General features: G+C 49.7%; 1 protein-coding gene across 1 annotated transcript in view; it reads right to left on the reverse strand.

Moving 5' to 3' along the window:
- Positions 1-856: 856 nt before the first annotated feature.
- The window catches only part of SFRP1 (secreted frizzled related protein 1), a 44,600-nt gene continuing 22,440 nt past the window's right edge, over positions 857-23,016 (reverse strand). The window contains exon 3 of the mRNA XM_005286458.4: positions 857-4,651. Within this exon, the coding sequence (XP_005286515.1) occupies positions 4,329-4,651 (323 nt within the window). The 3' untranslated portion in view covers positions 857-4,328. The remainder of the gene's footprint in view (positions 4,652-23,016) is intronic.

Genomic DNA, 23,016 nt, shown 5'->3' on the forward strand with positions numbered 1-23,016 from the left:
AAAGTTTTGGCCAGCTCCATTCCGGACAGAGCTTCTTGAGGTGTTTCCCATGTGATACCCCAGCCTCAGTTATTCCATTCAACTAGCTGGAATGCTCCTCACAGGTCGCCCTATTAACCAGTTGGTGCTGGATGCACCTGCTAAGCAATCAGTGACCCACAGGACTCCCTTGACAAGCCTGATTTCTCCCCACCCTGTGTCCCCATGGTACTCTGGCTCCTTCATCTTTCAGCAGTGAGTGCCCAGGGCACAGCTGACCACGTGATGGCGGCTGGGTTTAACTGTGGTGAGAAAACGCACCTGAAAGGTGAAGGGAGCTGGAGGCTGGGCAGCACTGGGAAGCATACAGCGGCACAGCATGCTGCGGCGCCAACTGGGGAGTAAATGTGAAAGAAGCTCATCCAGAAGTGTGCACGTGGGAGAAGCCTGTGTGAAGGTTTCCTTTAAGAATGTAAGAACGGCCATACTGGGTCAGACCAAAGGTCCATCTAACCCAGTAGCCTATCTGCCGACAGTGGCCAATGCCAGGTGCCCAGGAGGGAATAAGCAGAACAGGTAATCATCAGGAATTAACAAGGATCTTCCCATAGGCTTGACCATACATTACTTTTGCACCATAAGAGTTCCAAATAGCAGATTCAGTGGGTGTTTTGGGTGTGTGAGGAATGCAGTATCAGGACCTAACTATATCACACTCTCTCTCACTCACACACACACAAACACACACACTCTCTAAGCATTTCTGGAAGTTTTGCAGAATGTGTAAATACACAATGGGTTCTGTTGCAGATTATTCCCAAGCGCCTGATTTAATCCATCCTACTTCAGCGACCATTTGAAAGGCACCAGACTAGGGTTAGAAAACAACATCTCTTTATAAAAAATGGGGAGGAGGGGAAATCACATTGTAATTGATTAATTCAGCAATTTTAGTTAAGTGAATATTGATACATGGATGGAAAAACAGGGAAAACATATGCAAGAATAAAGAACAGATACTGGACTTGCTATTAAACATAAGTCGTAACATCAAAACAGCTGGTAAAATAATGTAACATGAATAAAACGCTGAAGTAAAAAAAAAAAGGAATGTCAAACATTTTCACAGTATCCTAAGCTTTTATACACATCTCAGGAGAAAGTAGAAGCCGATACTAGTTCTAAGAAGAGTCAAGCTTCTCAGAGAGGGCCTGAGCCAAAACCCAGTGACATCGGAGGAGACGCTGGGAGACTTCAATGGACTTTGAGTCAGGCCTGGAGCATCTGTGATGTGGGCTAACGTGATGTTGTAAGTGGTGCATACCGCCTTGTGCAGATTCCCTGCACCGGGCTGCTTCACCCTTACTGCATGAAAGATAGGTACTGCCAGTCCATTAGGATACATCAATTGCTTAATGTATATAGCTAAAATAGCTATTCAGTTAATGCATGTGGAACTAAATATATCAACAGCTATTAGATGGTGATTCCTGAAAAGGAGACAAGAACTGGGTTCTGACTTTCAAGAGCATGAAACTTACTGGACCTTTTCTAGAAAGGCATCTTCATCTGAAAATTCAAATGCATTTGCCCCGTCAGTGTAGGAATCATTTAAAAATCGAGGACATACCATATGTCTGCTGCTCTGAGAAGGAATTCAAGAAGTACCTATTAGAACTGCAATGAAGTACATTACAAAAACCACACACTATTTTCTCATGAAATCATCAATGCATTACTGAGGATTTTCCTTTGGTGCCAATTCTAACATTTTCAGGTCATGTCTCTCAGTGAACCCTTGATTTCCCTGGCAGGTTTATTTTTATGATTACACGAAAACACCATAATGTTATCTAGCAAACTGGCGTTATAGCAATGATTGTAGCTAAATTCCTGTAACACACAAAAACTCTCTCACCATCTGTGGCTTAGTTTGACAAGACTAGATAAAAGCCTGTTATTGTTCCAACAATACTGAAATGTTTTGGACGTGCTTTCAGGTTCTATTTCTGTTCCAGAATGTGGAGCTGCGTTAGCCTTCACACGAGTGGCTGCAATATCTTTTTTTGTTTTTTGAAAGGTGTAATAACATTTGTAGAAGCAGAAAAAATCAGGCCACCTTCAGGAACAACACGAAAACCTTGCGTTCATTTTTACAGTCCTTAAAAGGTAGCTCTTTTCAGTTCCAATTCTTACTAACCTTTTACATTTCACTTCCGCTCTCAAAATCGCTATTTACAAACAAAAAACAAGCCCCCTCCCCCCCAATCTGCCACACTTCCCTAAATTAACGCTCTAAACAGTTACATTAAGACAAAATGTAAAGATACTTTAACTGCTCACAAAGAACGTGATGTTACATCGGACTCATTTTCTTGGGTGCTGTTAATTTTATCAAAAACTGCACATGCATAAAACAGAACTAAAAAGTCCGATTGACGACCAATCAAATCTAAAAGCTAGATCCATACAGTCTCAGAATCGCTGACAGTTCACCAAGCAGTGTTGCAAAGGGGAAAGTAAAATTGCTACCCAGCTACATAAAAATGTCCAAAAAACCTTGACTGAACTATAACACACAAATCTGATAAAAGGATCTAGCTCATCCTCTTTTCAAAGGACTAGAATACAAGATCAGAGAGCTGGTAAACTAACTGATTCAGTACCTAGAAGCACACAGTTATGCTAGGCTTTAAATAGGTAACTACAGTAACAAATTGCTTTTCCACCATGTAACTTTGATAGCTGATAGCTTTTCTCAGTCCTCCTGTCCCAGAGCAATACCGTCCCAGTAACCAGGACATACAGCCTGACTGACTTCAGAACCCCTATCTCGTGCCAACCAACCATGTTCTGGAATCAGATACTTCTTTAGGCCCTGGTCCTGCAAAATGGCACAAATGTCTGCTAGAGCTGGTCCTTACTGTATAACTGACCTGACTTTTACCAGGTAATTAACATCCTGTACATAATAGTTACAGAGGGAGAAAGAAATGCAAAGAACGCATTATCCTTCTAAACTGGCTTCCTTACAGGATTTGTGTAGGAAACTAATTGACACTGCTAAAAATTTTAAAGGATCAGATATTTTGTTTCATGCAATATACTAAAACACTGAAAAAAGCAACGTACTGCTCAGTTCTGTGGCCCCAATTGTCTCTGAACTTGGACCTTTTGGCTCAAGATCCACTTTGTAGAAATCAGTCTAATTCTGAGAAGTGCCGGGGGGGCGAGTGTGAGTTCAAATCTACATGAATTGAGTTTCTATTTGAGCTGATGTTTCCTGCTGAAATATCTGAATTTTGTTTAAAACAATCAGCTTTTGCCCATCAAGAGGCAGAAGGTACATTCCTATGACTGAGGCAGTGATAAGAGAAGGCCAATAAAACCAGAGGGACCAGCATGAAAATTCCCATATCATTAAAACCCTTTAGCATCTCCCCTTCTCTGATGCAAAACTAATCTCTTTTCTGTCCCTGCTACTCTGCAAATGGAAATAATCCTTGTGTGGACTTGGTAGGCTTTCCCCCATGTCCCACAGTGCTTTGCAGACAGCTTAAGTGTATGTTGTTTTAAAATAACCGCTACAGATATAAACTCTACGTCTTATAGTCCCGACTGAGCCTGTGTTTTCCTTAATGTTCCACCTCCTGATGGCTCCAGGTTTGTCACCTGCTTCCCCCATGTCCTCACCTATCTATGGTATTCAAGTCTGCAGAATTTAAAAAGCAACTAATGATAAAGTTCTTCATCTAAAATTAGCTTTGCATCAAAGATGACACTGCAAATACTGGTCTAAGATTACAAGGTGGGGTTTTCTGCAGAATTCATGTCCTAATTCCACCACCCCATTAGCTTTAAAAGGCCTTTCCCCACAGATAGTATTTCACGAAATTGGCCTGCAGTAAGAATTGCGGAAAACATCCCATGTAGGGAATAAACACCCCTGAGCTAAAGAAAAATCAATTTACCTAGAATTATTTCACTTTAGACCAATTCAATAGGATTATCTAGTATCACCCCCCGCCTTCGCTCTTTTTATCTGACAAGTTCCTTATTTAAATAGATTTGCATATCATTACAGCAACAGGTTACTTCTGACATTGCAGGTGTAAATTGTTTGTGACCTCAGTGACTGTTCTGTATGAATGTGTTGCACTTTCAAACATTCGCTTACAGGGAAATACTGATACTGGGGGTGGAGCTTTAAAGGAAGCTCAAAAAAAAAATACAAAGAAACAAAACTGACTCAGGTACAACATCCACTACTACAGAAGGAGCAACATTTGAACGCCGAGTCCTAGGGCTGTGCAAGTTCTGGGCCAGCAGGAGTCCCTCTAGCCACCTGATCATTTGAAGAGCGACTGAAATGTTGGACACTCCAGAGTTTTCATTTTCTTCATGAACTTTTTGAACTCTTTGTTTTTCTTATCCCACTTGTGAATGGCCATCAGCAGGTACTGGGTCTTCACTTTGCGGCCCATGATCAGGAAGTGGTTGCTGAGGTTGTCCAGCTGGTGGCAAGGACAGTCTGCTCCATTCTTTAGATACAGTACTAGCTTCTTGAGGTCTTTTCTCTTGATTGTTCCCAACTTCAGCGGCTTCTTCTTCTTTGGAACAATCTTTTTGTCCCCGTTCTCCTTTTTCACTTCTTTTATTTTCATCTTGAAAGCTGAAAAACAAGAGAGAGAAAACAACTCCTGAGCACCATTTGCATACATGAAACACTGCAATGCTCCTGGGCCTTCCAAAGCGAACTGAGACAGTGCCAGCACACTGCACATCTGGGCCAGGTGTGCTGAGAGCGCTGCTGAGCAATAACGTCTCACTGTTTCCTTGTGCTCCCCCACCTGACTGTCCCTATCTGCCTATTGTCTCCTGTCTTCTCCTTAGATTGTAACCTCTCAGGAGCAGGAACGGAGGTTATGGACTGCAGCTCCTAGGTGCCATGCAATACAAATAAGAAAGAACAACTAGCCCCTGGCTTAACCTGTACCTGTAGAGATGCTGCAGCAGTTACCTCCCTGCTGTGTCAGTAGCTATGTATGGACACCAGAAAGCCAAATGAACTGGCAGTGCAGATATCCATTCTGCTCCTTTAGACCCCATGTCTTTCCCATCAACTGCCACTGCTATTCTTGCATCCTACCCAACCACCAAGAAGGGAAGGTCTGGGTGAGGAGCTAGTGGGGATTTTTAAGTCCCTGTTTCAATCCAAAGACCAAACCAGGCTATTTCTTAAAACCATGCTGCATGCTTTTTATTTGAAAGACAGATGTGTTTAGTTGGCACTGCATACAGTTTGCTGGCAAGATGTTAGTTGAATAAACAAAGCTATTTCCTTACTGTACAAGCACAAAGAGAAATTCCTGAAAGGGCCAATTAAAAGGTCGACTCAGCTTTTCAAATGCATTTTTTTAGTTGCTCCTGGCCCTGGGGTGTCTGTGAAACAAGTTTCCAAACACAGTGAATTTCTGCAGTTGAGCAACGAAGCCTCCTTGGAAATAGGTCTGTCTAATGGGGACCTGAGGTGTAGGAGGGCGAACCACATTGCTCTAATGAAGGTGCACACACCTTCCTGTAAGAGAAGGAGAGCTCATCCAATATGACTTAAATGGAAAAGATTTTCCTCTTTGGGCTCCCTGATTTCCTGAGCTAATGGCAACCTGAATAAAAAATTAATGTTCCTTCTCCGCGACCATGCAGAGGAATTTAGTTTACATGGGAGAAAATGATGAAAATGTGTTGTACATTAAAGTATCCCTTCAGTGCCATTTGGCTCTGCCTCTTCTGTTTTTGGGGGAAAGCACATGTGGCCAAAAATTACTAACATGCTTCCATCGTTTGGGGTTTACTTTAGGGCTGCAGAGAAACAGGCTTGAATAGTTGGTTAATTGTCTTGTGCCCCTTTCCTTTTGCATCTTAAATGTATCTGCAGAAGCAGACATGGTGGCAGCCTTTGGTTCTAGCAGGGAGGAAGCCCCCCCCACCCCCCTCCCCAACATCTCCCTATGGGAGTCTGCCCTGTGGAGCCCCCCTGCCACTGCACAGTACATGTTGAGTTCTGGAAAGCAGCTTTGTGGACCATTCCAGACACAAAGGGAGGAAGGAGATGGTGATGATAATACTGAAAAGGCAGCGGAATCTGTCTATTACCCCCATGCTCCTAGCCACTGCATTGGCAGCGGGAATAATGGTATTTATCCACTTGTGTGCCAGAAATATCCAGCCCACTTGCCAAGGGCCCTGCTGTGTGATACTATTACCATACATGAGAGTAATGGAGCTGGAAACCTCAGTTACATTTTCATTCCATTTGTTTTCTGGATTCAGGATATTTAAGGAGCTAAAGAAATTGACCCAGATCAATTTTCAACGGGTCTGTAAAATACAGTAACAGTTTTTAGTCCACTCTACGCTCTGAGACACAAATTGAGCTGCAATCTCCTTCATTATGAATCCCAGTTTCTTTAGCAGTGCAGAATTTTAACTCCATACGAAGCACTGCAGATGTCTATGCAGGATGAAGGGTCCAGGAAACCTGTATAATCCTAGAGATACTGAATATGCAGGGACTCTTTGGAAATGTCCTGTTTGCAAACTGACTTAGTTATGTCATTGGTAGTTGACATCCTTGTTGCTAACACCCTTGGAAAGAACACTGCCCATCAGTTCATGGGGGTTTGTTCTGCTCCAGGCATCAAAGTGTAATGGAACCCCCATGCCTGGGAAGTGTCCTGTTCCCAACAGCTCTGACCTCTTCATTGTTCATTGTAACTAATGTTTATGGGACAGTGATCCATGATTGGGGGTGACATGTAACCTGCTCAGACAAACCATAAATCCAGGGCTTGGCTAAGACACTGTAAAATCCCTCACCCGTGTACAGCGATGTCTCCAATGTTCAGAACTGGGAGCCGAAAACAGGGAGATATGAGGAACAAAAAGGTGGCTGACCCGGGACAACAATTTCAGTTCAGCAGACTCTGCTGTTCACAGCAAAGACATTCTGGTCATTTATTCTGATAGCAACACATAGAACTTGTAGTACTGTCACGTTCAAATACCATCCAGCCTAACAAATCAGATGCTCCTAGGTTATAGCCTCAATGGATATATGTGAAAAAAAATGGCATAAAAGCAACATTCCCTCTCTCCCCTCTCTCTGCTGGTGACCTGGATTCTCGCAATTTCCTGGGACATCTCAGAGTAGATCATTTAATGTCGGATGTATTTGCTGGTTGTCAGCTGCCTGGGGACTAAGGACACGTTCTGAAAACAGTGGGGTCTGGCCAACACCACTGCTTTTTGCATGAGCATTGTGAAGGCAATTAGGAATCCTTAGCCTAATGGCTTGATTCATCCCAAGCTGTCTGATGCTGCTGACTGATGCTGCTGGGTTAGCATTGAGTATTTAAGGCAGGGCCACTTGTATTGTGGTTTTATTAAAAAGAAATGCTGTGGCAGTGGAGACCATTGTGCGAATCGTCATTGAGGAGCCCTGTCCTGGCACACACTGATCCCATCCCAATAAACACCTTCACTCCCAGCAACAGGCAAGAAGAGGAGGAGAAGGGTTTAAATAAAGTCAGTCATCAGGACTGATTGAATCTTGGCTCCAGGGTCTAATAGCGCTGCCAACACAAACAGCTTCCTTCCCTCGGAGCCCCAGCCCTCCAGCTCCCCCAGCATTAAACCAAACTCAGCTTGAGATGGTCTTGACAACCTAATGCCAGATGGAGTCAGGGAGATTGGGGCTGGAGGAGCTGAAATTGACTCCAGTCCCCAGGAAGTGCTTGCTCACACTGCCTCGGTTTTCAGCCATCTCATGCAGGCAGGTACCAACCCCTGAGAGAGCTCAGCACAAAGGGCTATTTATAGCACTACAGCATGTGCAGCCCTTCCCAACCCAGGAGCTGGGCTGCCTGCATCTCGCCTGCAAAGAGAGCATGAATGAACTGGCTGGAGGGGGCTGTTCCAGCCCGAGCTCTGCATCTGGGCAAATTGCACTAACTTGCAGACACCCCATCAGTGCTGCCAACTCTCATGATTTTGTCATGAGTCTCGTGATAATTATTGTTTTCCTTAAAGCCCCAGCTCCTGGAGTCAAGTGGATCTGTAATGATTTCAGCCTTCATTCTTAAAGAAAAAGTTAGTTTCTAGCCCTCATGGCTGTGGAGAAAGCTTCAAACTGTGTCCCCAGTGCACCCTAAAGGCTCTAAAAGCAGAAGGCAACAACAAAGAACCCCAAATCTATTATTTTTACAAAACCTCATTATTTTGGGCGAGCCCGATTCACGATTTTTGAACATTTGGGGTTGGCAATACTGCCCCACCACTGACCAAGCACAATCTACATTTGCAAAGTGTCTGGGGAGAGCTCCTGCTCCCCTCCCCTCCCACCAGCGACTCAGCACAGATGCCTGAGTTTTGCCAGTCCGGTCTGGGAAGGGCTGTGTCCCTGTATTAGTGCAGTGGGACAGAAAACAGCAGTGGCACTGAGCTACCAGGGCAGGATCATGGCAGGTCACTTGGCAGGAAGAGAGCAGAGACCAGCAGAAGGCTCAAGACCCAGTGAGAAATGCTCCCATCTCTCTGCCACATCACAGCAAGCCAAATGGAGGCAGCTCTCTGCAGTGAGGGACAATGGCCCTGCTAGGGTGACCAGACAGCAAGTGTGAAAATTGGGACAGGGGGTGGGGGGTAATAGGTGCCTAGGTAGGAAAAAGCTCCAAAAATCGGGACTGTCCCTATAAAATCAGGACATCTGGTCACCCTAGGCCCTGCCCAGCATTTCTCCGGGAGAAGGCGGCAGGTTGCCCACCGAGGATTTCCAGGGCAGCCTGGTGTCAGCTCTCATTTAGGAATCAAACCCAAAATGGGCAGGCGGTGCCATGCAGCGGAGTGGCTTGAATTCACATGGAAATGCGCACAAGCCCCTCTCTGTATAGAGGGCCCTGCAGGGCTCGCTGCACGTTACAACCCCGCTGTTGCTACAGCAGAACCCCATCATGATCAGGCCAGCGCTGACCCGTTAACAGCTACATTTGTGAACCCCTCTTTGCCAGTCACGATGGGCTGGTTTCCAGAGGTGCACAGAGCACCCCCAAATCCAGCTGACTCGTGGGAGCTGCAAGCACTTTAACAGTGGCACGGCACTACAGAACGGACATCTTATTGTTTCTGTTATTGTGTGTTATTTGCATTGCAGAAGTGCCGACAGCCCCAGCTAAGATCCGGGCTCCGCTGTGCTGGGCGCTGCACAGACACACAGGGCTTGTATACACCGCCCCGCAGCTCGGACTGTGGAGACCTGAACAGCCGTGCGCACCAAAGTGCTATGCTGTAAGGTCCCCGTGTGGACACTGTGGGCCCAACCAAAAGGCTCCTAGTGTAGTCTGCACTAGTGCAAACTAGGAACCTGTTAGTTCAGGCCCGCAGCATCCCCATGGGGAAGTTACGGAGCAGCGCTTTGGTGCTCTCTGCTATTCACATCCATGTAGTCTGACCTGTGGGGCAGTGTGGACACAGCCTTGCTAACAGACTGTCCCTCCCATCTCATTAGACAAGCCAGACAAAGGGAGTATCCCCATTTTACAGATGTGGAACTGAGGCGCAGAGAGGCCAAGTGACATGCCCAAATCAATAGCAGAACTGGGACCTGAACCATGGGCACTGATGCCCAGTCAGTGCAGTAACCACAAGACTGTCCTTCTGCTGTTGCTTGTGTGACTGTATCAATATACACACACAGCCAGTCCAAGCTCTTCGACTCCACACTCCCCCTTACCTGAATCTCAATTATGTCCCCTCACTTACTTGACCATTCATGGCTGTGATGGCCTCAAAACTCTTTGGTTAAATAATGTCACACTGTGCAGGAATACACATGACAGGCCCCATGTGCCACATTCTGCCAGACGGGCATCGTTACTGCACAAGAGCTGCCTCAGAAACTGGAGAGGAAAAATCTCTGGTGCAGCGATAAACTCTTGGGCAGAGAGAATTATTCTTCATCCCTCACTACCAATCCTCTGAAGTCTTTAACCCAATATCTCTCTGAAAAAGACGCCCCAGCTCCTCTCGAAGCTATAGGTTTGGGTGAAGTTCTCTGGTCTGTGTTACGCAGAAGGCCAGACTAGATGATCAGAATGGTCCCTTCTGGTTTTTAAATCTACAACTCCAGCAATTTTCACTCCTCTGGCCACTCACAGACTGAGGGAGGGTTTTGCTATTTTGTTGTCTTTGATGGTCAGTCTGAAGTGCATCTTCTGGCTCCCCTATCTAAGGTATTTCTACAGTGCCTGTAGAGGAAGAAGTGGAGGATTGTATTTCGCAGTCCCTTCCTTCATGGTCTTTGAGGTGGGTTGGACACACCAGAGCTGACCAGACCCCTCTCCAAACCAACATGATAGCAGACCAGCAGGTCTGGTCCAGTTCAGATAATCTCGCTTACCCAATGGCACTATGGCTAAGAGGGGTAGGGGTGGGAGTGGTCACGCCAGTATTATTAATGCAAGTTACCATAAAGGGTGTTTCTGCAGACCCTCCCCACCATCTTCCAAGCACTGCTCCATACTGCCAGCTGCACTCACTTCACTTGCCCCCAGACATGCGTGACTCAGCCTGCGAGGCTGGCCATTAGCCCTTCTCGCCGAGAAAGGCGGAAAGGATGTTAGCGAATGGAATTCCGGTTCAATGTTTTATTTCCTTTTCAGCTGAGCATGAAACCGGTTTTTAAACCAGATCAGCAGCGCGCGCACACACACACTGTTCCACACATGAACTCTCACATCAGCTGAGATTTAGTCAGTGAGGAGCTGTTAACTTCCAGTAGTGACAGAACGTGCAGTAATTACCGGTCCCTCCCCACTGGCTGCCCCGAACGGAGCCAGCCTTCAGCGCTGTCTGACAGCTGAGCAAACTGCATCCGCCACCATCCCCAGCAACAAACTCAGAGCTACAGGGAGTCGTCGGGATTAGTGCCCAGAACACAGCAAAGCTTCTGCTGTGTCCCAGGAGAGATAGGTACAAGAAAAGACGCTTTGCTTGTACTGCTGCAGCAGTAGAAGCCAGCCATCTTCAGGACGACACACAAGCCAGTGAAGGCTACTTAAGATCAGGCCATTATGCCAGCTCTTGTATGCAACATCACATCGCTGCCGAGACACTATGTGAGCTGCAATATAAGAACGTAAGACTAGCCACACTGGGTCAGACCAATGATCTATCTAGCCTGGTATCCTGTCTGCCAACAGTGGCCAGTGCCAGATGAGACACGTAGATAGAGATGTTTGCAGAGTTGTTGTAGCCATGTTGGTCCCAGGATATTAGAGATACAAGGTGGGTGAGGTAATATCTTTTATTGGACCAACCTCTGAGAGACAAGCTTTTGAGCTTCCATACACCTACACTGACCTGAAGAAGAGCTCTGTGTAAGCTCGAAAGCTTGTCTCTCCCACCAACAGAAGCCGGTCCAATAAAATATATTACGTCACCCACCTTGTCTCACATAAATAGAAAAATCAATGATATGACATGGGGGTCACTGCTGTGTGTGTAGCATCCCCAGTCCTGTTTAGGAGACACGGACGGCGCTTTCTTGGGGGCTGGCCCAAGACTGTGGAATGAACGCCCCAGTAACTAAGGGCCATCCCAAACCTCACCAGCTTCCAATCCCAGTGCAAGGTGCATTTCTCTGACCTGTCTTCTCCAGCAGAAACATAGAGCAACACAAATGTGTGTGTGTGTGTATCTATCTATCATCTATCTAAAATGAATTCCAAAGCAAGACACTCCCCTGCACACAAACACGTGACAGATGTTAGGCACATTGCTTAATGAACAACTGGAAGGCACTCAGATACTATGGTGATGAGTCCGATATAAGAACAGAGTGGAGTTTAGTGTGTTCCTTTCTCTCCAGGATTGTCTACACTAGAAACTCAACCTCGACCTGACCACAACCGTTCCCAAGCATGGACGCTGCTTTCTCATGACTGAACTGTTCCAGGCCTGCTCGAGGTCTCCATGACCAGTCCAGTCGAGATCATGTGTCCCCCTGCACCAGCACTAGTGAGCACACGGCTCCTCGCCTCAGCCTCTCTCCCAAAACACACACACCCTGAGCGTCATTGCTTCCAGATGTTACTTACGTGGATCTGAAAATCCAAATACAATTTTTAAAAGTAGTGTCTGCTGAGAGGACTTGTCAATCAACTGTGCGACTTCCCCAGGGAGAGGCGCGTGGGGCTTGACGATGAGATGCAGTCCCAGAATGGAATCTCCCCTGTAGCATGTCCTGTTTGGAATGCCAGAATAGTAATGCAAGACCTGATGGGGCCAGTGAGAGTCACACAGGGACCAGCTGGATGTCGTTATTATTATTCATTGCTCATATTAGAGTGGCCCCCAATCCAGGCTGGCACCCCACGGTGCTAGGCAAGAAGCAGTCACTGCCCCAAAGAGTTGACAGACTATGTGAACAAGGCAGCAGCTAGTAAGCATTCTCCCAGGATCTGAGGCACTGAGACATCCCACAGCAACTCAGTGGCAGGCCCAGAATTGAAGCCAGGTCACTGGAGGCCCAATCCAGAGCCCTGACCCCAAGACCAGTCATCCTCTCTAGTTTGCCGGTAATTTCCTACAAGCCACCTGCTCTGTGCGGCATTCCAGTGATAAAACCTACTCCATGCTTTGGCCACAACACAGCAAGATACTTATGCGTGTGCTTAACTTTAAGCATCTGAGTAGTGTCACCGAAGGCCCTGGAACTCCTCTCACAGCAAAATTGGGGATATCAGAATGGCCATACATGGCCAGACCAATGGTCCCTCTAGCCCAGTCTCCTGCTTGCTGACAGTGGCCCACACCAGGTGCACCAGAGGGAATGAACAGGACAGACAATCATGGAGTGATCTATGCCCTGTTGCCCAGTGCCGTGCTGAAGTGGAGTATTGGGGACAGGAGTGGTGGTGGTGGTCCTGTTTGGGTTAGGATTTAATTTCATACCAGATGCCATTATGAAACACGCCATTCCTGTGAGCGCTGCGGTTGAGGCCGCTTACTGGTGAGTAACGAAAGTTTACTACTGTGAGCACAAGTTTCCAACCACCCACTTCAAAGCCTCTTCCCAGAATGCCTGAAAGTTCAAGCTTTATTCAGGCTGAGAATCATCTGGGGGGGAAATGAGGCCAGATTATAGGAAATATTTTTAATCTCAGACCTCAACATATTTCAACCATATTGTTTTTACAACAACAAATTCTAACCCAGGGTGTCAACTCACAGGCTGCACCAGGGCTCACGCCAATACAATCCTCACCTGCCCTTCTCCAGACTTAGGGTCTGGGCAGCAGCCGCTTAACAGACCAAGCACAACAGCGTAACCAGACGGGGTGGCAATGTGACATCCAGCCCCGCACAGGGTATGTCTACCCTGCATTTTGGAGTGAGTGGGAGCAAGCCACTGCCCTGGCTGATAGACTCAGGCTAGCAGAACTCACGCTAGCGCTCTAAAATAAATGCCTTGACAGCGCTCTGAAGTTAGGGCTCGGGTGGGAGCTCGGGCTCTGAAGCCGAGGGAGTGGGGTGGGTTCACAGCCCGAGTGTGTGCATGGAGTTGATTCTCCCCCAGCATCCCTGCCTCAAGACACTGCACCATGGCAGGAGACCAGAGTCCCACAGACCCCTCCCGGGGGCCTGCTATCTGAGATGGCTCCAGTCACAATGCTCAGAGCCTCCCTTCCAGAGGGCAGCTGGGAATCAGGAGCCCCCCAACACCCTATGGGTGGGTGAAACCAAAGTTCAGTCCAATTTTCTCCCTGAAGTAAGGACGTTCGCACCAGCAACTACCTCCACTTGGTTAGGCTGGCACAACCCCAGTGCAGATGGGCTGCAGCAGGCCGGCACCAGACTGTTAGGGGACTGAGCTGCCTCCGTGCAGACCCTGCTTTTCCCAGTGCAGCATGTCCACATTAGTGGTTTTCACTGGGCCACATTTCCCAGCCAGGCGGGTCCTTTGTCCTGCTCCAGCTTCCACCATGGGCTCCTTGCCCTGCCTTGGTGTCCCCATCTGGGCGCCTCGCCCTGCCCCGGAATCCCCATCTGGGCCCCTCGCCCTGCTGTGCATCCAGCTTTGCTTTCTACTTTGTCCTTTTGTTTTTTGTCTCACTTCCTGGAGCACAAAGAGCAAGTTTGAGAGGGACAAGCCAATGGCTCTAGGAGCTCAGCCCTGACACCACCATGAATCTGGGTCTCCAGGAGCAGTATTCCTCTGCTAAGACAACATGCAGCCCGGTTAGACTGAAGCCAGGAATTTGGCCTTGACTACAAAGGGGCTGTATCAGATTGTAGCATAGTTCTGCTATCGCTAATGCAGATAGAGCAGTAAGCACTGAAGACATAAAAGTGTCCTTTCTGATTTCCGCTCACATGAAACAGGATCTATGAAAATGTTTGTTCACTCAGAATGAAATTAGTCTTGGCAGCGACAGCTCCAGAAAGAGCAAAGGCCCCCAGAAGTTGGTAGGGCTCCAGTCTGGGAGAGTGCAAGACGTTTTTCATCGTTCCTGCAATTCTTTTGCAATAGTCTTCAAGGCTCAGTCTGTCAAACCCCATCTCCCAAATGGGGAAGGAGGAAACTCAGTCTCTCCAGCAAACAAGATGCTTTGCCTTGGTGCTTCCTGAGAGCCGAGATAAACCTGGCCTCACATTCCCACAGCCCCAGACCTGCCAAATTCCCTTCCCTGGGAAATTCTCTGGAAAGCTGTAGTGACTTCTTCAGCGCTTGCAAGCACCATGTTGTAAGAAGTGTGGCTGTGCCCAGATGTCCTCTGGGGGGTGGGATGTCTGGTCTGCTTACGTCAGACTCAGCCTGTGCTGGCGGGCGGGTTGACGACCCATCCCCAGGCACACCCCTCTGGCTCTCTGTTGGTGGTACTTATGTGGCTCCCATGGCCATGTGATTGGAGCACTTCATCACACCCCTGTGAGCAGGGAAGGCCGTGCCGTACCCAGGGTCTGGCCCCTGACACCCCTTCAGCTGGGATCATCTAGCTTGCTCTTTGTTTCACAGCACTCAGCAGTGCCCTCGGCGCACCACAGGACAGATGCAGAAGGCACAGTTTCTGCTCAGAGGAGCTGCCAGTCCTTAGTAGAGAGGGCTGTGATTTGTGAGCAAAAGGTTCTGGGTTCTGCTGCTCCATTCCCTTCTCTGGATGAGCATTGACGGCAGAGGGGACGTGAGGTCGACTTGGAAGGGCAGGATTTAAGGAACATTTTTCTCCTCCCCGAACTACACTTTGTCTTCTGCTTTGTCCCCAGTTCTTTACCTCTTGCCAAAGGAATTGGTCTGGCCAAGCCCCACTAGAAACCCCTGACAGTCTGGTGATCTTACCCTGTTTGCAGTTCTATGCAGCACCAGCAGCTTCGGTAGGATCCAGCTGCCTTGTCTCTTACCAAGGGACACCTTTCAAAGCTCTTCCTCCACCTGGCTACCCAGGCTGCACCCCAACGCTGACACTATGAATCTCATGCTCCTTCTACCCTCAGGAGGAGGCTGGAGTGTCAGAGCACTGGAGTCTATTCATCTCCCTAAGCCAATCCACGACAATAGCTATGATAGGTTACAGACTACACTGCGCTCCTCTCTGGAGTCAGGAGGTGGGCTGGCGAGGAGCCAGGCAAACGCGCCGTGCTGGGCATGGTAGGGAAGGTCACAAACCAGGTGCCTCCATCAGACCCTCACCACAGACAGTGCAGGTGAACTGCCAGAATGGGCAGCCTGTTCCAAGAGCACAGGAGACAGCAGTGAAACAAGACTCCCCCAACCTCCCAGGCTTTAGCTGCGATGAACCAGGCCTGGTGCAAGACCCAGGCACCTTTGGAACCACAGCCCTGCTCTTGACACGCTCCCCATTCCACTGGCAAGGAGCAGGTTTTATAGCGCTCCTGGCGTAACACTGAACACCTGTCCTGGCCGTCTGCCCTGCCCAATCCACGCTCCCTGCCTGCAGAGAAAGCTAACCCTGGTCTGACGGGGTCAGTAGAACTCGCCTGTGCACCTAGTGTTGCCTCCTAAATGGGACAGAGAATCGCTAAGCCAGGAGCAGGAGTGAGGGGCCTGGGCCGACTCAGCTCCAAAGGCAGGATCAGAGGGGAGGCAGCGACATCTACCTCTGAGCTGGGAGGGGTAAGTCCTAGCTTATGTAGACGTACTTGCGCTAGCTCTGCTGGGGCTAGTGCTGAGAAACAACAATGTAGCTGGAGCACCATGGGCGGCAGCTTGGGCTAGCGGCCTCAGGACAGTCCCGCGGGGACCCCCGGGCCCATAGACCCAGCTGCTCCGGTGCTGCCCTAGCGACATTGCTATTGTTCCTGAGCTAGCCTGAACAGAGCTACCATGGGTAAGTCTACACGCTGGGAATCACACCACCCCGCCCAAATACAGACATACCCCGTGTGTAGCAAATCTCCCGTTATACACAGCATTCCTCTCTGCATCCAGACACTCCTCCCATCACTGGGAGATTAAGGCCAAGTGGGACAGGTGACAGGATTCACGGGGGCTGGGGGATGTCTCTCAAAGACTGCCCCCATACTGCCGCCCTTGGGCTATCAATGGTCATCATCTCACTCCCTCTTGGCTGGGGGACAGGCAACATAGAGACAGGAGCAATGAGCAACCTGCTATGGCAAAAGACCCAAACCTCCATCAAGATATTACTCAGGACACAAGCAGAGAGAGATCCCTTCCCTCCCCTTTGCAGGATGCATGCAGAATTTCTTTGTAAGGATTAGCACAAAAAACACTCCATCCCTAAAACATCTCAGTAAGGTCCCTCTGAGATAGGTGTTGTGCAGTCCGGGAGCTCAGCTGTGACTGGCTCTTCCATGTGCAGTTATAATCAGATTCTCTATTTCCTCACCTCAGATCTGCTACAGCCAATTGAACTCCTTGTGGTTCAAGAAGTAGGAGTCAACGTGAACATGCTGGTTGTGCAAAGTAACCTCCCGCACAGAAAGCCCACAGCTGCTGTGACTAGCTATGCTGCTCCTGCTTATTCACTGAAGTCTGGCAAAATAGCCCCACATTCTTGTCATTCCCAGGCTCTCCTGTACAGTTCTTACACTCCAGAACCTGTCCTGGCCCTGACACTTGGGTTCCACAAATAATTCTTGGTGGAACTGGTCAAAAATTTTCAATGAAAATTTCAAAATTTTAAAACAAAAACTGGGAAATCATTGATGCCATTTCCCAGTTTTTCACCCTTCTAGAGCTGATGAAAATTCCAAGAACAAAACCAGACCAGGAGAATCTCACGTTTTCCTTTTTTATTTTTGGTCCCAGCTTTAATTCTCTGGATGCTCTGGCTGAGCCTGCTGACGCAATGTGACAAAGGGCCCTTACCATCCCCGGGCCGGCTGCGTTGGTTATGAACATTCAAACTTTGTCAGCTCCAGCAAGGCTAACTCATGTGACCTGTGACAAAACCAGCAGGGTGGGCACAGGCGAGTGACCTTGCCATCCCTCCCCAACACACGCCTCTGAATATAACACAGAGAAGGCTGAAGGGAAACTCAGAGACAAAGTAACACACACTTGGACTGGACTGAAAGCCATTGGGTTGCTGTAATAACAAGCAACTGGGGTATAAAGGAACTGTAGTCCTGGGAAGCTCTGGGTCCTAGATAACACGGGGCTTAGCAGCTGGGGAAGGCAGGTAACTACCCTTGGTCTAATGCTGACAGCATGGCAAGTGCCCAGGTGAAAAGAGAGATTTGCTAACCACTGGTACGTCCTGCTAAAGCCAAGTCTACGCTAGCTATGTCACAAAAGACGTAGCATCAACTCCCAGCCACAAGCCACGAATCTACAGAAGAGCCAAGTGTACCATGGCTTACTGTGACCCTGCACCTAAACTATTAGCCCTGTGGCATTACATGCATCTGCAGTCCCTGCTGTTGTCCAGAATGTGGAGTCAGGCACTGGGGAAAACCCGCCTCCATCTGCTGCAGTTTCCCGGCACGTGCAGGCAGGGCCCCACTCCAGCACCACTGGGGGTGGGGGAAAGAGAGAACGGAAAAATTCGGCTTTTCCTTCAGCCTAACTGCTCCTTCCTTTAAAAACCACTCAAAGCAAGGAAACCTGCCAGGAGACACATTAGGACTGTAAGAGAAGAAGGCTGCAGGCAAGGAGCTGTCAGTCAAGGGGGAAAATAAATAGAGTGTATTGATTTTACTCCAGTCGCCACTGCAATCAGAGCCGCGGGTTCAGCAGGATCCCCTCCCACCCCAGAGAAAGGGCAAGAACAATAAATAAAATCACCAAGAGAAACAGATCCAGGAATGAATCCCAGGAGGCTCCAGGATCGGCCTGGCCCGAGTGAGGAGTGAGAAGCGAAGTCTGGTCACATGCAGAGGAGCGAGATTCCTGGGAGGAGTTGTGGGAGGCCCAGGAGGGCATCCCTGCATTCCAGCCTCCATTTGTCAGTGCCCTCAGCATGGCAGAGGCACGCGGAAACCTAACCCCAACGTCTCTGCCACGACCATTCCTGGAGCTGGTCTGTAGCACAAGCAGAGAGTAAATAATCTCATGCGAGTCTCTGCTGCCTTCCAGCTCACGGCATCCCCAAGCATTTTACAAACATGACAGGCACGGTAACCCTGCTCTGACCAGGTCCAACCCGCAGCAGTCGTTTGGCCCACCACTGACAGGCAGCCAGGCCCAGGGTGGGACATGGCAGCAGGCTTACACGACCCACGAGGTTAGCAAGGGAAGGGAAGAGCCCTCTCTCCCGGACCCACAGCAGGCGCTGAAGGGAGGTTGCTGGCATGCAGGAACTGTAGCTGTGACTCCAGAAGCTAACACACCTGCTCCTGGGAAGGGCCTGGATGGGCTCTCACACCCAGAGCTCGGCGTTTTACCCACTGGGGGTGAGAAGCACTGAAGGGGGAAGTTGACTTTATTGTTAGATTTTATCTCCCAGCTGGGGCAATGACCTGCAGTGCTGAGCCCTTTCAGGCTGGGACCGGCCCCAGGGAGATTTCCATCTACTGGTAGCTCTAAGGAGTTTGTGACATTCCCAGTGCATAAAATGATTGAGCTCCGGGCTGGTCTCACCATCCCCCTGAATGAGGAGAGCTGCAGGGTCCTGGTGGGGTAGGAAGAGCAGGAATGGCTGGGTGCCTGGGCCGGAGTAACGATGCCCAGACCCTGGCCAGGCGGTGGAAATAAGTGCTGAGATGCTCTCGGTTTGTGCCTTCAGCACCAGAGTGCGCCGTTTGGTCAGTGGTGTTGACAGGAGACACACATCTCATCTGTTTATGAGTCCTTCTTTTCCCCCGCTTTGAGCCTGGGACCCATTCTGCTGGGACAGCCACTCAGCTCACAGTGCGGTGCAAATCAGTGCTCCGTCTCTGACTCCCCTGCTGCCACTGCCTGTACCCAGAGTGCTCTCAGATCCTGCCTGCCACACAACGTCCCGCTCCTCACACACATCCTTCCTCAGAACCCACCGCTGCCTACCCCCCGTCCAGGAACAGCCCCACTCTGCTGACTTTGTGCTGAGCACGCTGCAAACACAGAGACAGTCCCTCTCCTGGAGAGCTGACAGCCTAATAAAAGCAGAGCTTAGAACTATCAGAGCCTAGAGCTCCAGGAAAGAAGTCCCAGCTGTTGGCAGGAGCTGAGAAATGACAGTTGTGACAGGGGAGAGAGAATGGATTTTAAGGGAGACCCTTTGATTACCAAGACTGGTTGAAGAAACATCCCAATGCTCCCATCTTGTCTCCTTCTGAAAACTCTGAAGGATCACCCTGGAAGCACATTTCGGGGCTCTCCGCAGATTCCCTCTCCAGGAAGGGCTTTGTGAAGGAGACAAAAGGCAGTTTCTGGATGTTACTGATATAACACAAATAAAAGCCATTGCTAATCTCCAGGCATCCAGCTGCCTTGAAGGGATGATCCCTCATGGCCTCTGTGGCAATGCAAACTTCAAGGTCTCATTACTTCGCTCCAGTCAATCGAGGCCTCCATTACCGAGGGTCAGAGCCCCGCTCCTTCCGCGTGTGAGGGGGACACCGACCGTGGCGGCAGACTGCGGCAGTCCTGGTCACAGCGAGAACAGGTCTGCACAGCCCATCCACTGGTGAACCATGGCCAAGGCCATGCCGGTACCTCAAGGAACGCTGGTGCTCTAGAACTATTGCATGCAGCCCAAACCTCTGCAACACACCAGGACTGATGTTACTCCTGGGCTCGTGGCAGGAGACATTTCCCCACTGATCCTCCGACATTCTGAACAGCCCCGTAGTGAATTTTCCAGGCGCTCGCAGAGTATCAGGGCTTGAGCTATGCCGTGCCAAGTACTTGGGAGTTCAGGGTACTGCAACACACGCTCTGCCCCCTCCTGCAGAGCTGTGTCTCCTCCAGGGAGAACATCCGTGTGCACTACAGAATTTCCTCTGCTTCAGAGGGGGATGCGTGCTCAGGACAGGAACCAAGAGTTCCTGCTGGGTTCTAGTCCCAGCTGTGTCACAGATGCTCTGCTGGTGACCTGCTCTGACTCAGTTTCCCCCTCTGCAGAATGGAGCTGTGAGCATAATTGCAAAGAGCACCGAGGGTGTGGAAACGCTCCATCTCACACGAAGCATCTCACCATTGATTCAAAGGCTGCTCTGCTGCATGGAAGTCAGTGGGCTTGGCACAGAGGCAACCTGAAGGTACCATGTGTCCTTGGGACTCAGAAAGCCTCTGCTTTGATGGGAACTGCGCCTTGCCTGGCTTTGCCAATCGACAGTCTAGGGGCAAAACTACTGCTCTGGCTTTAAAACTCCCACTTCCCTTTCTCTGAAGGTCTCTGCTCACTGCCCCAGCCCCTCCAGGCCCCTCTGCTCTCTGCAGGTCTCTGAGATCTGATTCAAAAACATAGAGTCATAATGCCCCTTGGCTACTGGCACACAGTGAAAGCCAAAGCAGAGAGTCTGAGAGGCCCGTATCAGAGTGAGGCTTTCTCTAAAGCTGCACAAAGAAACGTCTTTAACACTGGAAAGTGCATTCTCCAGCCTTGTTACTAGCCAGTAAGCAATCCTCCGAACGTCACCACCGCGTGGGCGAGTGAACCTGCGCTAGATGTTACACTGGACCTCAGAGATCCCACACACAGGGTTCACCCCACGGCAGATACAGGAGTGCCAGCCCCAGCTCTGCCAACTGCCTTCCAAAAACACAGGCCTTGGACCCAGGGCCGGCTCCAGGCACCAGCCTACCAAGCATGTGCTTGGGGCAGCACCTGGAGGGGGGCGGCGCTCCGGCCGGTCAGGGAGAGCGGGGCCCCGGCCAGGCTCTCCGCCCTCCCCCCGGCGCTCCAGCCAGCCGGAGAGAGCGGGGCCCCGGCCGGGCTCTCCACCCTCCCCGCCACGCTGCCCGCCAGGGGACCGGGGGCAGCGGGAGGCTTTTTTGCCTGGGGCAGCAAAAAAGCAAGAGCCGGCCCTGCTTGGACCAAGCGCAACACTCGAGCCATGAACATCTAACTGCAGCTGCACCTACATGAGGTCTGTGTGTGTGGAAGTGTCATCTCAGTTACACCTGGGCTGCCTGGCTTACTCCCCCACTGCTCACGAAGAGGGGAATGAATCACAAAGAAGCGTCTGTTACAGCCTGGGACCCAGGAGCTTGTCAGAAGTGACTAGGAGTCATGGAAGAGCAGCCTGGATCAGAGACTCACCCAGTCCCTGCTAGGAGTGAACTATTCCCCTTCTTCCAACCTTACTCCCCTCAGACAGCTCTGGAGTGGACATCAGCTTGGTCCCTGGCTCTCCGGCTCTGCTCCCCTTCGGAGACGGAAGAGAAGTGTCACTCAATAACAAGGTCCCACTCCCCTTCCCACAATGGAAGAGTGAGGACAGCACCATCCCAGCCACAAGTATCTGTAACACATCAGCGTTCACATGACATCTGTTCCCAGAACTGGCGTTCCTTTGCAGGCACAGACTGTAACATTACCAGCTGTTCCCAAAGACAGAACACCCCAGTGCCATGCCCATCATCCCACTGAACTGCCACCGTGTGGAGATTACAGCCGCCCCTTTGTCCTGAACACGATTGCTGCTGTTAGGACCATGTGCCCTTAGCAGGTGGTCCGGGGGAAAGCACCCGACAAGGTGCAGTGCCTGCTGCTGAGGCAAGGCTGCGCTGGGGCACGGATCCATGGACCACTTTAAACAATCTCAACCTTGAAGGTGTTTGTTAAAGCTGGGTGCAGCTGTACAACTGAGATGTTATCCTTGTACAGAGACATTGTGAGCTGCCTGGGCCAGGGCAGGGCATTGAGTAGTTCACTGGTACCAGGTTTGTCACAATGGGGCCTTGATCCCTGATATGGGTCTTTAGATGCTACCATAAGAATAACAATAATAATCATAGGTGTTAAGGAAACAAAGTCTCACGTGTATTATAAGGGCTGGAAGAATCATTCAAAGCCCCATCTCTTCCCAACAGCTTTGATGTTATGAAGGGTGATGGCCCATGAGAAAGGGGGCTAGGAAAAGCAGCTCCTCTAGCCTCAACTTAGCTGTGCATGGCCCTGCCTTTGACCTTGGGATTCCCAACAGGTGCTGGGCTTTGCAGCCAGATGTTACAGACAGGCTGAGTTATGCAAATGTTCTCCTTTATCTTCCCCCTCCTATGTATCATGCCAGGCCCTATCTTTCAGAACTCCTTCCAGGCTCGCCTCCTAGACGCAACTCTCCTCTTCGGAGAGCTGTAAAGTATTTTGCCAGTTATTTCGCCATTATAAGAAGGTGAGGAGGGGAGAGCTGTTCTGGCAGAGTGTTTGCCATCATAGCTGGAAATGTGTTAGCACCACTTTCACGTCACCCAGCTGATGTGGAAACCTCACCCACCATCAGCAAAGTCTGTCTGCACCAGAACTCAGAGGAGAAGCCTCCAAGGAACCATCGGCTCTACAGGAAGTGCTGCTTCCCTGTGAGTCAGTGCTGGTGCTAGGGGGCTGCTGGAGAAATGCATGAAATGCA

The sequence above is a fragment of the Chrysemys picta genome, chromosome 2 (genome assembly GCF_011386835.1).
Source record: "Chrysemys picta bellii isolate R12L10 chromosome 2, ASM1138683v2, whole genome shotgun sequence".
In the NCBI taxonomy this organism is placed as follows: Eukaryota; Metazoa; Chordata; order Testudines; family Emydidae; genus Chrysemys; species Chrysemys picta.